Below are 15,334 nucleotides of genomic sequence, written 5' to 3'. Positions count from 1 at the left end.
TGTCCTCTCTACCCCGAACTTCTCAACTCAAAATAATATAAAATATTCTTGATAATTTCTTGCATGAATTAAATGATTTTAATTCATAAAGTGGCCGAAAAAATACTACATCAGGACTCCGCACGTAGAGCTATGTGCGTAGTCTAATGAAATTATGTCATGGAGGTGATCGACCCGGTAACACAATGAAATATTCCCCTCGTGTTATTCAAGTGTTATTGTGTGCTGTTCATGTGTTATTGTATATTATTTAGGTGTTATTATGTTCTGAGAATATTCCCGGCATTATAATAACACATTTGAATAACACAAAATAACACGCGAATAACACACAATAACACCTGAATAACATGAGGGGAATATTCCCTTGTGTTACCGGGCCGATCACCTCCACAGCGTAATTTCATTGGACTCCGCACGTAGTCTAAATATTTTACGGCCTCGGGATGACGGTGCTATAGTCATCTTGACTGGCTCTTTTAAAATTTATTGACTATATAAAATTAATAAATCTGAAAACATGAATTTATGCTAATAGTTTTCTGTATTGCAAGTTTTGTGGAGATAAGAAAACAGAATTTCACTTTTGATTTCCTTTGCATGTTATAGGGCGTGCTAACTCTATTTTGTAGGACGACAATAAGAAGCAAAATTTCAAGACAACAAAACCAAAACAAAACTAATTGACATGAAATCACATAAAAAAAAAAAAACAAAAACAAAAACAAAACAATTTTACACAAATTATTGAGTTGCATATATAAATAGAGCTAAATATGATAGAGAATACAAGAAAACACTAAAGATCCAACCAAAGTTTACTGATATCTAGTTTTTGTGTCAAGCATCAATGAGCCAAATGCAACTAACAAGGTCAGAACAGCCAATTATAACCAGCCCAGCCAAAATCAAGATCAGAACAAGCCAACTCTACATTTTCTTTTTTTCTTTTTTCATATTGTCTCGGAAGATCCACATACCACTCAATTCTTACACATTTACATATCTGACATCAAAAATTTAAATTTTACATGCATGCAACTTTACTCATGCATGGAAATGTGTATTTCACTTTTTAAAAGTAAAAAATAGTGACACTTTTGATATGAGATAAAAAAAATTGGGTGGTATAAATGTAAGAACTAAAGTTTAGATGTCATGTAAATACAAAGGAATTGGGATGCATGCATGTAAATGGCCCTTTCGTTTTTTTGACACCGTAGTCCAACTTGAACAGATAATTTTTTTCACCCATTGAAATAACTGCTCCAGTTATCTCTCTGCATCAAACTCAATTGCCAGTTTATTAGTCTCATTTGCAGAATTTCTCTACAGAACAGAATTTCAAGACAGTATGAAAATCAGTTTATGAATTTTTTTTTTTTTTTTTGTTTAACTCCATGAACAAGGTCCATTTTAAGCTCCAAAGGGCACAACTTTACAAACCCAACGGCTAAAAACCAGAAGGAAACAAAATGATTGAAGCAGTAGATGAACAGCATAGCAGAAAAAGCATCGCTTGATTAGCCTGCATCAAGAATAACAACAAAGAATGTAGGATGCGAGTTTAATAAGGTGCTGCAGTTAAAATATGATAAAAAGTCAATCATGTTAAGATTATTACATTGAAATCAGTGCTGCACAAGTTAAAAATGAAGAGTAAAATGAATGAAATGTGACTGAAATATGGTCAATTTAAAATATTTTAAAGTTATTTGATTGTATGTAAAATAAAACGATTTTATTATTGTGTTTGAATTGAAGCAAAATATAATATAATGCCCAATGATAGAAGTTAGTTAGCTGGCAACGACAGTTGCCGACAGCTAGGGCTTGCGAGGTGCATTTAAAAATGAACCAAATACGATGTGCTTTGAATTCACAAAAATTAAACTAAATGGTGAGTTTTGAATTCATGATAGAGTTGTAATTATGTGTGATCAAACTATTAATAGGCGTGAATCTTTTAGATATCTCAGGCCTATTATTCAAAATGGCGGTGATATAGACGGTGATGTTATTGGTAGAATTCAAGTTGGTTGGTTGAAGTGAAGGAATGTATCGGGCCGATTGTGCGATAGAAAAGTAACGCTTAGACTTAAAAGGAAAATTTTATAAAATGGTGGTGAAACCTACAATGCTTTATGGCCTAGAATGCTAGCATTTAAAAGAGAAGCATAAAATTAAGTGTTGTTGAGATGAGAATGCTTAGGTGGATGAGTGGCTTGACACTTAGAGACAATGTATAACAAATGTATTCATGAAGGGTTAGTGTATAGCTCCAGTGGCAGACAAAATTAGAAAGCGTTGTCTTCGATGGTTTGGTCACATTAAATGCCGTCATCTGATGATCTGGTTAGGAGAGTAGATGTTTTAGATTCAAGTTATCTTAATAAAGGTACAGGTAGAGCTAAAAGTACTTGAGCATATTGTATAAAAAATGATCTTAATTTATAAAAATGCCACTCAATAGGAAACAATGGAGAAAAAGGATTCATGTAGCCGATACTACTTAGGTGTGTTTGTTTCAGCTTTTTGGCCCCCATTCCAAGCCGAATCAGATTATTCGGGTGTTTGTTTTGAAATTTTCACTGCTTCGTTCCAAACAAGCTTTCTAATTTTTAATAATTCATGAGGTGTGGCTTCCCAATTTTTTTGTTTACCTTTGTATTTCTGTTTGTTTGATATAATTCAATTAAATATGATAATTACTTACATTTATAAAAATTATGAATTCTATAAAATATGAGCATAAGGTTACTTCAGATATTTATCTACAACCAACACTTTCAAAATTGAAATTTTCAAACAAAAAAATTGCTTTCGAAACATCATCTTTTGAAGAGCAAATTTTCTACAACAGCTTTTGAACTGAGATTTTGTCCAACCACAACCGAAATAAACGCACCCTTGGTGAGATAAAATTGTGCTGCTATTGTTGTTGGTTAGTTTTGAATTCATCAAAAACTTTAGATAGCATTTCTTTCTCATCCAATTAAACATCAAAATTTTGAAAACATACGCATCACTTTTGTAATAGCCTAGTAATACAAGGAAACCAAATGACCTTTAACAAAAAAAATTTTCAAATCTGATCATTGGTTTTTTGTTTCTTTTTTGATATAAGCTTTATAATTAGTTGTTAATTTAACATCAACTCCCAAACTTTTTCCTCCATTAATAAAAAAGGTTTTCAACCCAAAAAAAAATCATTTATTGATTTTTATTTTAATTTAAGCTTTACAATTAGTTGCTAATCTAACATTACATCTCAAACTTCTTCATCTTTTCATCCAAGTGAGTAGCAATGTAGTTTTCAACATGAAAAATATAAGTTCAAAACACTTGGAATCTCTCATATATAATGAATGCTCCTACTATGCTACAAAGTTACAGTACTGTCAGTGGTGGAATTAGAAGGTTTGGGGGTAGTTCTCAACCTCTGGATTTGAGAAAGTTTTATATAGTTAAGTATAACTTGACAATTTTATTCTTAAATTCTCTTGCAATAATATTTACCATAGAATCTTGCACCCATAAAATTTAGTTGAGTACTTGCATCCCTGAACATTAGAAATCTTGGTCCCACCACGAATTATATGTGTGAAGATTCAAACAATTTCGGGATACAATTCATTGCTAAGCAGCTAAAACCATATTTCAAAACTTCTATTTTTTGCATGTTATCCAGTTACAATAGATTACAAAACGATAAAAATGTGAAAATTCTACCTTAACGTTTCGAATATTGCGGTGCTTTTCTAGCCTTCTTCAGTCCAACTTTTTTCCTTTCAACAACTCGAGAATCTCTGGTGAGAAGACCTTCCTTTCTCAGAGGAGCCCGATGGTTTTCGCTAATCTTGAGCAAAGCGCGGGCAATCCCAAGAGAAATTGCCTGCGCCTGACCTGAAAGCCCGCCCCCGTGAGCTTTGATGAACACATCATAGTTGGTCTCATACCCAAGTGTGACCAAAGGGGTGCGTATGTACTGCAACCATAAAGGGTTGCCTTGAAGATATTCCTGCATATTGCAAAAAAAATGGCATTCATAATTCCAGAACTCCCCCGCCCAACCAATGTGCACATAAATGTTTCTAATGCAGCTTCCTCACAAGGGTCTGTTCATTATTAACCACTTTTGTCTTTATGGGTGACAGTTGGTTATTGATGTTGATTTTAGTCATCAAGATATTCATCCTACTTTGAAATTCTAAAATTAGAAACCAGATTAAATTTCATCATTGGCTGCAGTTAAATTAAAAGCAATGCCCAATTTCATCAGCAGTTGCAATTGTTCTTTTCAGAACATGCACGTACTACTAGGATAATATCAGTAAATAAATATTATTTATTTTCTTAATGAGGTTTTAATAAATTGGAAATTATTTAGAAAAGAGAAAACATGGAGGGTAACATTCTTCACTCTTTCATGCATTAATAAAGCACAAATGAAAACACAAATGTTGGATGGATTATAAGTGAATATTAGATAACTAGGGATAGATTAGCCACAAGGCTAGAAATATTTCTATAAATCTTGTTCAAAAAAAATTTTATAAAAATTATTTTTTATTTTGTTGAATATTTACATGATAAACTCATTTGTTTTTAGCTTCTCTTTGAGTCAATCTTACCAAAATAACTGGAGAGCAATCACCAAAAGACTGGATTATTTAGCAATAATTAATTTTTTGGTTCAATATTTATACCCTAGTAATAAATTTTAGCTTAGACATGCGTTGGGTTCTGGGCTAATTATTGCAGATGCTGTTGAAAATTTTCTATTAGTTTTTGTTTCTTTGATTAAATGTTGTTAATATCTACTGATTCAATAAAACCTTATTTTATTTATTCATGATTATTCATTTTCACTTTCATATTTTTAAATACGAATTATTTTCTCTTCAATACAGAATTGTTAACTTGTTCTTACCTGTTAAAAATTATCTTGCAAGTTAACCTTTAATTACATGAATTGATTTGAAACTCAACTTCACTTCAATGGAGAAGTTATGTGAATTGTTGAATGTAAGGTCTAAACAAGAAGAAGAAGAGGAGAGAGGAACAAGAAAAAAAAAGAGGAAAATGGAATCACAAAAAAGGGGGCAAAAGAGGCTGATCAAGTTCTCCTTTATATAATCATCACTAAAATAAGATTTAATAATCCATCCAACACTTCATTGTAAAAAATATGTGAACTGTTGAATTTGAGATATAAGCAAATAGAAGATTGATGAGAACAAAAGGAGAAATAAAGAAAAGTGGAATCCGACCAAAAAGTTGAAGTAAAACCTACCTAGTTTGCCATCATATAATCATAACTTTAATGATATTTGATAGTTGAAATTTGAGATTTATCACCAACGAAAAATTCTACAAAAATTAACATATATTTAAGCAATGAGTTCACACAAACATGGAAATAAAAATAACAAATTTCAAATCTCAAACAGAAAGATAAAAAGAGTAAAGCATAAAATCATTTAATAGTTTCAAGAGCAGTCTAAATAATTTACACCATCTAAAATAAACACAACAAAATGAAGATCAATTCAACATTTAATCAATCCAATCGCTTAAGATCTGCTTTTTGTTGCATATGAGACAGCTTATTCAAGGTTCTAAATAAAAGAAACATAATGTTGAGTAATTCATTAAACAGCAGGCCATGCTAAGATGGAAGTTTTTCATGCTTGTTTCACGGTTATATATGAGATGTAAATAGATTTATAGGCATATATAAAAAATTACAATGATATATTATTGTCGATGAAATTAGGTTTAACTCACTTATAATCTTAACCCCTAAATCCAAACAAAGAAAAGATCGGGTAATTATTTAATCTGTTAGACATAATTGTGTGGGCTGCATCAGATGAAACCATGTTGAAAGTAGCAACCGCAAAACAAAGCATAAAAGGGAAACTTTTTATCCTCTTGAACAAGCTATGTCATTATTAGTGGATTTGTTAATTGGCCGACCACTCACCCGCTCCTTACTGATGAAAAAATATATGCTTGCTGAGCAAGTTAGTGCACATTAAATAGGAGAATGCGTTGGTGATAAGAAAGGAATTAATGATTGGTGAGGTGATTTTCAGTCAAGAGAAAATTATTCAATAATCAACAAGATTAGCATTCAAATAGTAATTTGCTTGCATAAGATTATCTCACATTTAAGTAATTTATTCCAAATTTAAAAGAATTCAATTAGAACATTGCATTTGTCCATGATATGTGTGAAGCATTTCCTAATCAACAAATTAATCAATGGTTCATTAGAGGACTAGTGCATTACAATTGATAAGCCCACTATAACCTCATCCACGTTATTATTTTTATCCCAACTATTTTGGATCAACTTTATGATTCTTCATTCTCATTTCATTCCTAAATCATGTGCTAACTCTTATCTTCTGCAAATCGTGTTGCTAACTTCTCTCCATGGTAGCCTAGGCATAAGCTTTTCTGCTTCATTATTTCATAATAATTTTATTCATCAATCTTATTTGTTTATCGCCTGCCCTCTATTATAACACTCCCATCATTATGTTCACTAGTAATTACCTTATCCTCAACGATGTATGAGATATCACAAAAAAGTTCACCTGATTAGATACGAATCTCAATGAATTTTGAATGACAGCTTCCATAGCCAAATTCAAGATCAAACAAGCTCTGATTTTAATAAATTTATAGTTAAATTGAATTTCTCCATAATACAAATTCAACGAGAACAAAAGTCACTCTATCTAAAGTTTAAATGAGCACAAATCAAACATTTAAAGAATAATTAAAAACTACAAAATATTGATTGAAAGGTTAAATAATCTCCAAATTTAGTATGCTTACAATTAAATCGAGCGTCTCAACTAGAGGAATCTAAAGAGCCCAAAATCACCCAATTCTGAGTTTATTAATGTATTTAAATGCTAAAAACTAATTTATGATCAAATAAATCAACACAGACAGTTAGATATGGCCTTTTTGGAGCCAAAGAGTTGAGATCTAAGTTTTTAGTTGCAAAGAGAGCTTCTTTTTGGAGCCAAATTTAACAAAATACCATTCTAAAAAGTATCAATAGACCTCTGTTTTTCACTTGAGAGAGAAGAGCGAGTTGAGATCTAAGTTTTTAGTTGCAAAGAGAGCTTGAAGACAAGTACCACTAATTATCTTCAACCAAAACCGACAGTTGTTATAGCCTAACTACTATCATACGACTATTATTTTCTAATTACTAACTTCAAGTTGTTGTCTGATTAATAGCCCCAAGCTGTTATTGCATGACTAATATCTTAAAATTGCTATCGCCTTAGCCAATTAATGTTGTCATCTGACAATACCTATAATAACAACAGAGGGATTATCCAATTAGGTAGAAGAGTAAAACTCTGTGACAATAATCATCTGGTGGACTATTTTGATTGAAGCAAGTCCCATAAATTTTTCTTTTTAGGTTTTCCCTATTACAAATCTCATTATGTCTTATATATTCTATCCCTACGCTTGTTGCATTTTGATTAATCTAAGACTCAATTTTTCATTATTGTTGAGAATTGTCTAGCACATAACAATGTTACTCTCACCATTTCTTTAATATAACAAGTCCACACTCTTATAAACCGCAAATCCATCTTAGTAAACTTAAGCTTGCCTAATCAGTAGAATAAAATATTATTTTGAATTTCCTTTAAGACTGATTGAATCACATCCCACTCAAACAAGGTTAAACCATTTGCATTTAAGGACAGAAGTTCCAGATTTTATTTGGAACTTTGCGGACAATAATTGCTTCAATGGCCTTTTAGTTCTTCACAAATGAAGGAAAGGCACTTTTCCACTTTTGAATTTGGGATGAAGTTACTTCCAAAGAATTTTTTCGGTTGAGGCATATAGCCACTCTCTACTTGAAGACTTGCAACAATGAGCAGGCAGAGATCAGAAGATGGAAAAGAGAGAGCTGAAATTAATGCTATCAGATTTGCTTCATTACAGGAACTGGAAAATCCACTTAATACATGAGTACGATGCAGTTTATATAGTGTCGGGATGAAGATTATGGTGTTCCTAAGGTGATCTAATTTGATGAAACCGTTATAAAGGAGGTGGAAGAATGTCACCATTTGATATGATAATGAGTTGCAACTTTATCCAGAGTAGTGGAGGCCCAAGCTCTTTCGGTTTTGGCCTTTCCTTCCACTACAACAACTTCTGCATACTTATCAACTTCCCTCAAGCTGATAGCCAATCATGGACTGTAAGCTTGTTGCAAATATGTTGGAACCGAGAAACGGGAAGTGATTTGGTGAAAATATTGCTATCTAGACTTGTGAGTTTATGTGGTGAACAATAACGTCATTTGACTTGATGTTAACGTCATTTGACTTGATGTTAACGTCATTTGACTTGATGTAATCTCGAATAAAATAAAAATTAATGGCAATAAGTTTATTCTGAGAATGAAGCACTGGATTGTTTGTTAGAGCCAAAGCATAGAGATTGTAACAAAAAAAAAACGATGTACATGAAAATACATGAATACCAATATCTCGAAGAAAGCTTCTTAACCACATAATATCAGTTGTAGTAGTAGCGAGAGCTCTATACTTAGCTTCCGTAGGAGAACAAACGACAATGGATTGGTTTTTAACACCCCAGACAATGAATGTTTTACCCAGCAAAGAGCAAGTCCTAGTGATAGATTTTCGGTTTGGGGGATCTCCAGCCCAATCAAAATTAGAAAAGGATTGAAGAAAAGGGGGGATGCATATATAGGTAAGGCATAAGATAGCTTGCCCTTAATATAACATATCAGAAGCTGAAAATGTGTGGTGTGCGACTGATGTATGTATTGGCAAAGATTTTTAAAAACATATGCAATGTCAGGCCCGGTTAATATGAGGAATTGCAGAGATATCACTAAGCGTCTATAGAAGGTAGACTGCAAATATAATGGAGATTGTTCAGTTTCGGTATGGAACTTTGTAGGAAGTGGAGTTAAGGACTGATATACAGTCAAGCATACCGTCCCAATGTAGGAGCTCTTGCGCATATCAAGTTTGATTCAAATGTAGTCCATATGACGTGTGTTGCACATGTATACTCGGAAATTGGTGTATAGAATCAAAGTTTCTCATATGAAATCGATTTGGTAGCTTAACAAGAATGTCTTGACTAGCATTGTCATTAGTACCATAAATGAGTATATCATCCACGTATACAAATATATAGGTCACTATGGTAGGATTTCAATAAATCAGAAGAGAGGCATCAGCTTTACAGGTTTAAAAACCAAGTGATTGTAGAAAAGTGGTAAACGTGGCAAACCATTGGCGCAGTGCTTGTTTTAGAACCTAGAAAGCTTTTTGAAGCTTGCATACATGAGTGGGATGAAGAGGATCAACAAACCCGGATGGTTGTTTCATATAGACCAGTTCATCTAGCTGAATAAGCGAAAATGCATTTGAGATATCAAGTTGACGGATATTCCATTTATTTGAAGAAGCAATTGTGAGAAACACACAAATAAATGGAAATTTGACAATGAGACTAAAGGCTTCATTATGATCCAAACCTTTTTCTTAATTGTATCCTTGAGCCAAAGATTTTGTGGGAGCCGAGATGATGAAGAAGTTTTTGTTGTGTGGAGGGAGATAGATGCCCAAATTGAGGCCAAAGGGTGGATTTGGAGGATGAGCTGAGAAAAGCAATGTGATTTGAAGTTGATGATGCTGAAGACTTAACAGAAAAAAGTCCTTGAAGAGATGGACTTTGGGGGAGAACTTTGTTGGTCGTGAGATCATTTACAACAAAACCAAAGTTGTCAAAGATAATTGAACATGAGTTAGGTTTGGTGAGATGATGAACTAAAAACAAATTGTGAGAGATCTTTGGAACATTTAATAAGGGAGATAGATTAAGCTCAGGACTGGGAGTGAGTGATACTCTATTACTGGTGTGAGCAATAGGTAAAACATGCCCATTTCCAAGTCTAATTTGTTGGGAGCTAATGTAAGGCTGGGAATGATTTAGATAATCACTATTGGAATTAAGATGGGACATTGCCCCTAAATCTAGAATCCAATCTCTTCGGATGAAGATTGAGTAGCCATGTAAGCTCGAGGATCTAGTTGATTAGCTAGATTAGTGCGATGCCAACATCGACAGCTGAGTGTCCCACTTTAGCATATATTTCACATGTGATAGTCGTAGTAGATAGGCGGCATCCGCTATGGAGTTATAATCGAAGCGAGCGTTTTTATACGAGCCCCTGAAGGATGGTGTATTGCAGTCTCTAGTAGAGTTCCCTGATTTAGAGAATGGTTTGTCGTGTCCTTTAACCGTAGGTAGAGCAATTTGAGAGTCACCAAAAATGAAAAATGTAAGCTCTTTTGTGGCTTCAGCAACAAGGTTAACTTCTTTACTACAAAGAAGCGAATAAAAGTCAACCAAACTGATAGGCTGCATGTTTGTAAGAATGACTGTTTTAAATGCTTGATACGAATAGGGCAAGCCATTAAGAGTGTAGAGAAGAATGCCTTCCGGATCAAGAGGAGGTCCTGCTACATCAATAGCATCAACCATGTTCTTAATTTCAGAAAGATATTGAACAATGGATTAATCATTCATTAAAATATGATGCAAGTCATTTTAAGTTGTATGATCCGAGACCAATTGGAAGATTGCAAACGCCACTTTATAGTTGTCCAAATTTCCATGCAAGAGTCAAGGTTAAGAGCATAGGGCAAGAGTGAAGGTGAAATGGTGGATAAGAGAGCTGAAAATAAGCTTTGATCTACAAGCATCCAAGTGTTGTGAGAAGGATTTGGAATGAAATTACCATTCTCACTGGTAATTTGATGATCATGTTTTAAGCATGACCCATCAAGATATCTCTCAAATCCATTTGTCTTGAATAGTTTGAGGATTTGAGATCACCAAAAAAGATGATTATCGGTGGAGAGCTGAATGTTGATCATAAACCATATGTTTGAGGTTAAGAACTTGAGTTGAAAAGGGATTGAGACATTACTCATCTAGAGTTATGTGGTAGCCAATTTTAAGCTTCAAAATTGATAGAATCTGCCATAATTGGGAGAGAAGAAGAATCTAGACGAAAAAAAAAGAATATTTTAAGGAACCACAAGGTATCGCTGCTTTGATATCATGAAGACCTGCAACAACGGGCAGGCAAAGAACGGAAGATGGAAAGGGGAAAGATGAAATTAATGCTATCAGATTTGCTTCATTACAGGAATTGAAAGATCCACTTAATACATGAGTGCAGTGTGGTTTATATAGTGTGGGATGAAGGTTCAAGTGTTTCTAAGGTGGTCCTACCTGCTGAAACCATTACAAAGGAGGTGGAAGAGTGCCACCGTTTGATATGATGATGAGCTGCAACTTATCCAGAGTAGTGGAGGCCTATGCTGTTTTGGCTATGGCTTCTCCTTCCACTACAACACCTTCTACTCTTATCACTACTAACTTGAACGTAAATTGACCATAGGCAAAAGCTAAACTTCCTATTGACCAATTCTCAGCTTGAAGCACTTTTTCTACTTTTAAATCGAGCCAAATAGCCAAACATACTAATCACCCCACATCTTATTCAGATCTTCAACTTGAAAACAAAGAAACATGCCCAAAACTCTTATCATCCATCCTTCAACACAAAGTATTTATGGGCTCGAATTTAATCATATTCTTCATAGTAATCATAATCATCCAAGGTCCATGATGAATCTCTTGAATTATAATTTCAAAGTCATTCTACTCAACAAGGATCTAGCTTCATTGTTATGAGTAACTCTAGCGTAGGTAGCTATTAACCGAGCCCAATATTTACGAGGCACCAAACTGTAAAAATTCATTTTTTCTTTCATGCTACAGGGTCCATCTCATAAAGCACAACACAACTAGTCCCAGTCCCATACATGAGTGGGATGAAGAGGATCAACAAACCAAGTAGTCATAAGCTCTCTGAGCCTAAACCAAGAAGCCCAGGACATAACAAGGCTATATGCAACAACAACCATTACTTAAAATTCTCTTGTAGGCAAATAAATAAAGCTTAAATAGAAGGAAAGAATGTAGGCATATAATTGTATAAATCCTCAGGAATTATGACCTAGACATGTGGTTCTTGCCCCTTTACTATCATCTCATCCCTCTTTCATCTAGCAACACTTTCTAACTGCCAAGTTCTCAAATTGTCAATTTCGGGCATCTACAATCCCATATCTTATTTAAATCTATAATTAAAGCTAAATATACCCTAAAAAACTATGGGAACTCATATTACCATCATGTTTTCTAGAATTTAATCATATCTAGCTCTCACCTGCTAGGTCCTCATAAATTAGGCATACCAAAATTTTGATATATAAGAGAAATGTATGATAGAAATGCTATACTCCATACCCACCTCCTCCATGGCTTCAAGACCATAAAGAACACACTTTCATGGAAGATTATCTTTTTCTTTTACTTTGGTTGTGACTCATTATGTGCCATTACCAAAAGAACAAAAACATGCGCATTCCTCTGTTTCACACTTTTCTCCTCGTTATCTATTTCTCATCAAACAAGAACATGCGAGTATATAGTCTCCACCCACACAATTAAACAAGCGAAATACGCTTTCGGCTATAAGTACAACAATTCGATAAAGATGGGGCGGAGCCAAAAAACCTCATACTCAGCAGCCAGCATCAAGCGTATGAAAACAATTCAAACCTTGGCATCACGGTAATTGATGACGAACTTGCCCGTGCCCTCTTGAAGGACGACGCGAGCGATGGCGCACTTCCTCCTCCCGGTTCCGATTATCTTCTGGGCAGCGAACCCTCCAGGAAGCCTCGACTTCACGTACTTCTCCAGGCTCATTCCCTCAAGGTAGGGAACCGGAGAGATGGAGGCAGCGGCCATAGATGCGGAGGAGGCGACTGTCGCGGAGTGGGATAAGCGCTTCCGCAGAGGCGACGCATCGGAGAGGAGGCGAGATCTAGACACCGAGAGGGTCTGTGGCTTTGAGGAGATGTTAGAAGAGAAGGATAGAGCAGAGAAGGATGGGATTAGGGAGGAGAGGGCGAGCGCCATTCTCCACTTCTGCTTGCTTGCTTCTTTTTGCTTCGACTACAGTGGATACGAAATGATGGATAGTTTTTCGGAAATTTACAAAAAGAAGCACCAATTTTTTATGTATTTACCTATCTCTCTTCCAAAAAATCATTACACAGCTTATGAATAAAAATGTAAATTCTATTAACTAATAACACTACAATACAACTACAATTACATCATAATATGATAACACGAATAACACAGCTATACAATCACATTTATGTGCAGACCATTAAACTAATAACACCAAAATATTAAGGCATGAATAACACTACTGTACAACCACATTTGTATGATAATAACACTATATCATTACACTAATAACACCACAAACAATCACTTTTGTATCACAATAATACCACAATACGCCGACACTAATAATATTACCGTCAAACCACAATTTAATAACAATAACACCCTACCATTACACTAATAACACCGCAATACGAAGGCACAAATAACATCGTTGTACAACAACATCTGTGTGATAATAAAACCGAAGTGCTAAACTAATAACACCACTATACGACGACATAAATAACATCACTGTACAACCATATCCCATTGATAATAAAACCATACCAATACACTAATATACCACAACGCAACCACTTTTGTATCACAATAACACCATAATACGACGACGAGAATAACATCATTGTACAACCAAAATTGTGTGATAATAACACCGGGCCATTACACTAATAATAGCTCAATAACATCGTAATACAATGACACACATAACACCACTGTACAACCACATCCCATTGACAATAACACCAAAACAGTACAATAATAAAACCACAGTACAACTACTTTTGTATCACAATAACACCACAATATAACGACAATAACAACACCGCAATACAAACACATTTGTATAACAATAACACTATACTATTATACTAATAACACCACAATACGATGGCACAAATAACACCATTGTATAACCACATTTGTATGACAATAACACCATATCATTGCACTAATAACACCATAATACAATCACTTTTGTATCACAATAACACCACAATACAACGACCCTAATAACATCATTGTACAACTATATTTTTATAACAATAACACTATAGCATTACACTAACAATACTATAATAACACATAATAACACCATAATACGGTGGCATGAAGAACACCAATGTACAATCACATTTGTGTGACAATAAAAACAGACCATTACACTAATAAAATCATAATAACATTACAATATGATGATACGAATAACGCCACTATACAACCTTTTTCCACTGACAATAACAACATACCAATACATTAATAACACCACAATACAACCACCTTTATATCACAATAAGACCACTATACGACAACACTAATAACATCTCTATACAACCACATTTGTATGACAATAACACCATACCATTATACTAATAATACCACAGTAACACCATAATAGAATCACATGAATAACACCACTGTAAAACCACATTTATATGACAACTATATCATACCATTACACTAATATAGCCACAATACAACCACTTCTGTATCACATTAACATCGCAATACGATGACACTAATAAAATCACTGTACAAGCATTTTTTTATAACAATAACACCATACAATTAGGCTAATAACACCACAATAACACATGATAACACCACAATACGATGACATGAATAAAATCGTTGTTGAACTACATTTGTATGATAATAACATCAGATCATTACATTAATAACATCACAATAACATCGCAATAACATCACAATACGTTGTCACAAATAATATTATTGTACAACCACATCTCACAGACAATAACACCATACTAATACACTAATAACATCATAATACAACCACTTTTGTATCATAATTAAACATAATATGATGACACTAATAACACCGATGTACAACCACATTTGTATGATAATAACATCATATCAATACACTAATAACACCACAATACTACAACACAAATAATACCACTACACCACATATGTATGACAATAAAACCATACAATTACACTAATAAAACCACAATACAACTACTCTTGTATCATAGTAACACCACAATATGACAACACTAATAACATCAATGTACAACCACATTTTTATAACAATAACACCATACTATTACACTAATAACACCATAATACAACAACACGAATAACACTGATGTACAACCACATTTGTATAACAATAAAACTAAACTAATACACTAATAACAACACAATA

The 15,334-nt window shown here is 33.9% G+C and overlaps 1 protein-coding gene across 1 annotated transcript; it reads right to left on the bottom strand.

The window, feature by feature from the left end:
- Window positions 1-1,373: 1,373 nt before the first annotated feature.
- On the bottom strand, window positions 1,374-13,163 carry LOC110022225 (30S ribosomal protein S9, chloroplastic). The gene is made up of 3 exons (XM_020721056.1): window positions 12,739-13,163; window positions 3,733-4,021; window positions 1,374-1,528 (listed from the first exon to the last, which is right to left on the bottom strand). The coding sequence occupies exons 1-2, from the start codon at window positions 13,099-13,101 to the stop codon at window positions 3,734-3,736; spliced, it is 651 nt and encodes a 216-aa protein (XP_020576715.1). The 5' UTR covers window positions 13,102-13,163; the 3' UTR covers window positions 1,374-1,528; window position 3,733.
- Between the last annotated feature and the right edge of the window lie 2,171 nt (window positions 13,164-15,334).

The sequence above is a fragment of the Phalaenopsis equestris genome, unplaced genomic scaffold (assembly GCF_001263595.1).
Source record: "Phalaenopsis equestris unplaced genomic scaffold, ASM126359v1 Scaffold000174, whole genome shotgun sequence".
Lineage (NCBI taxonomy): Eukaryota > Viridiplantae > Streptophyta > Magnoliopsida > Asparagales > Orchidaceae > Phalaenopsis > Phalaenopsis equestris.
Note: the sequence above shows the minus strand (reverse complement) of the source record. Positions and strands in the feature narration are given on the sequence as shown.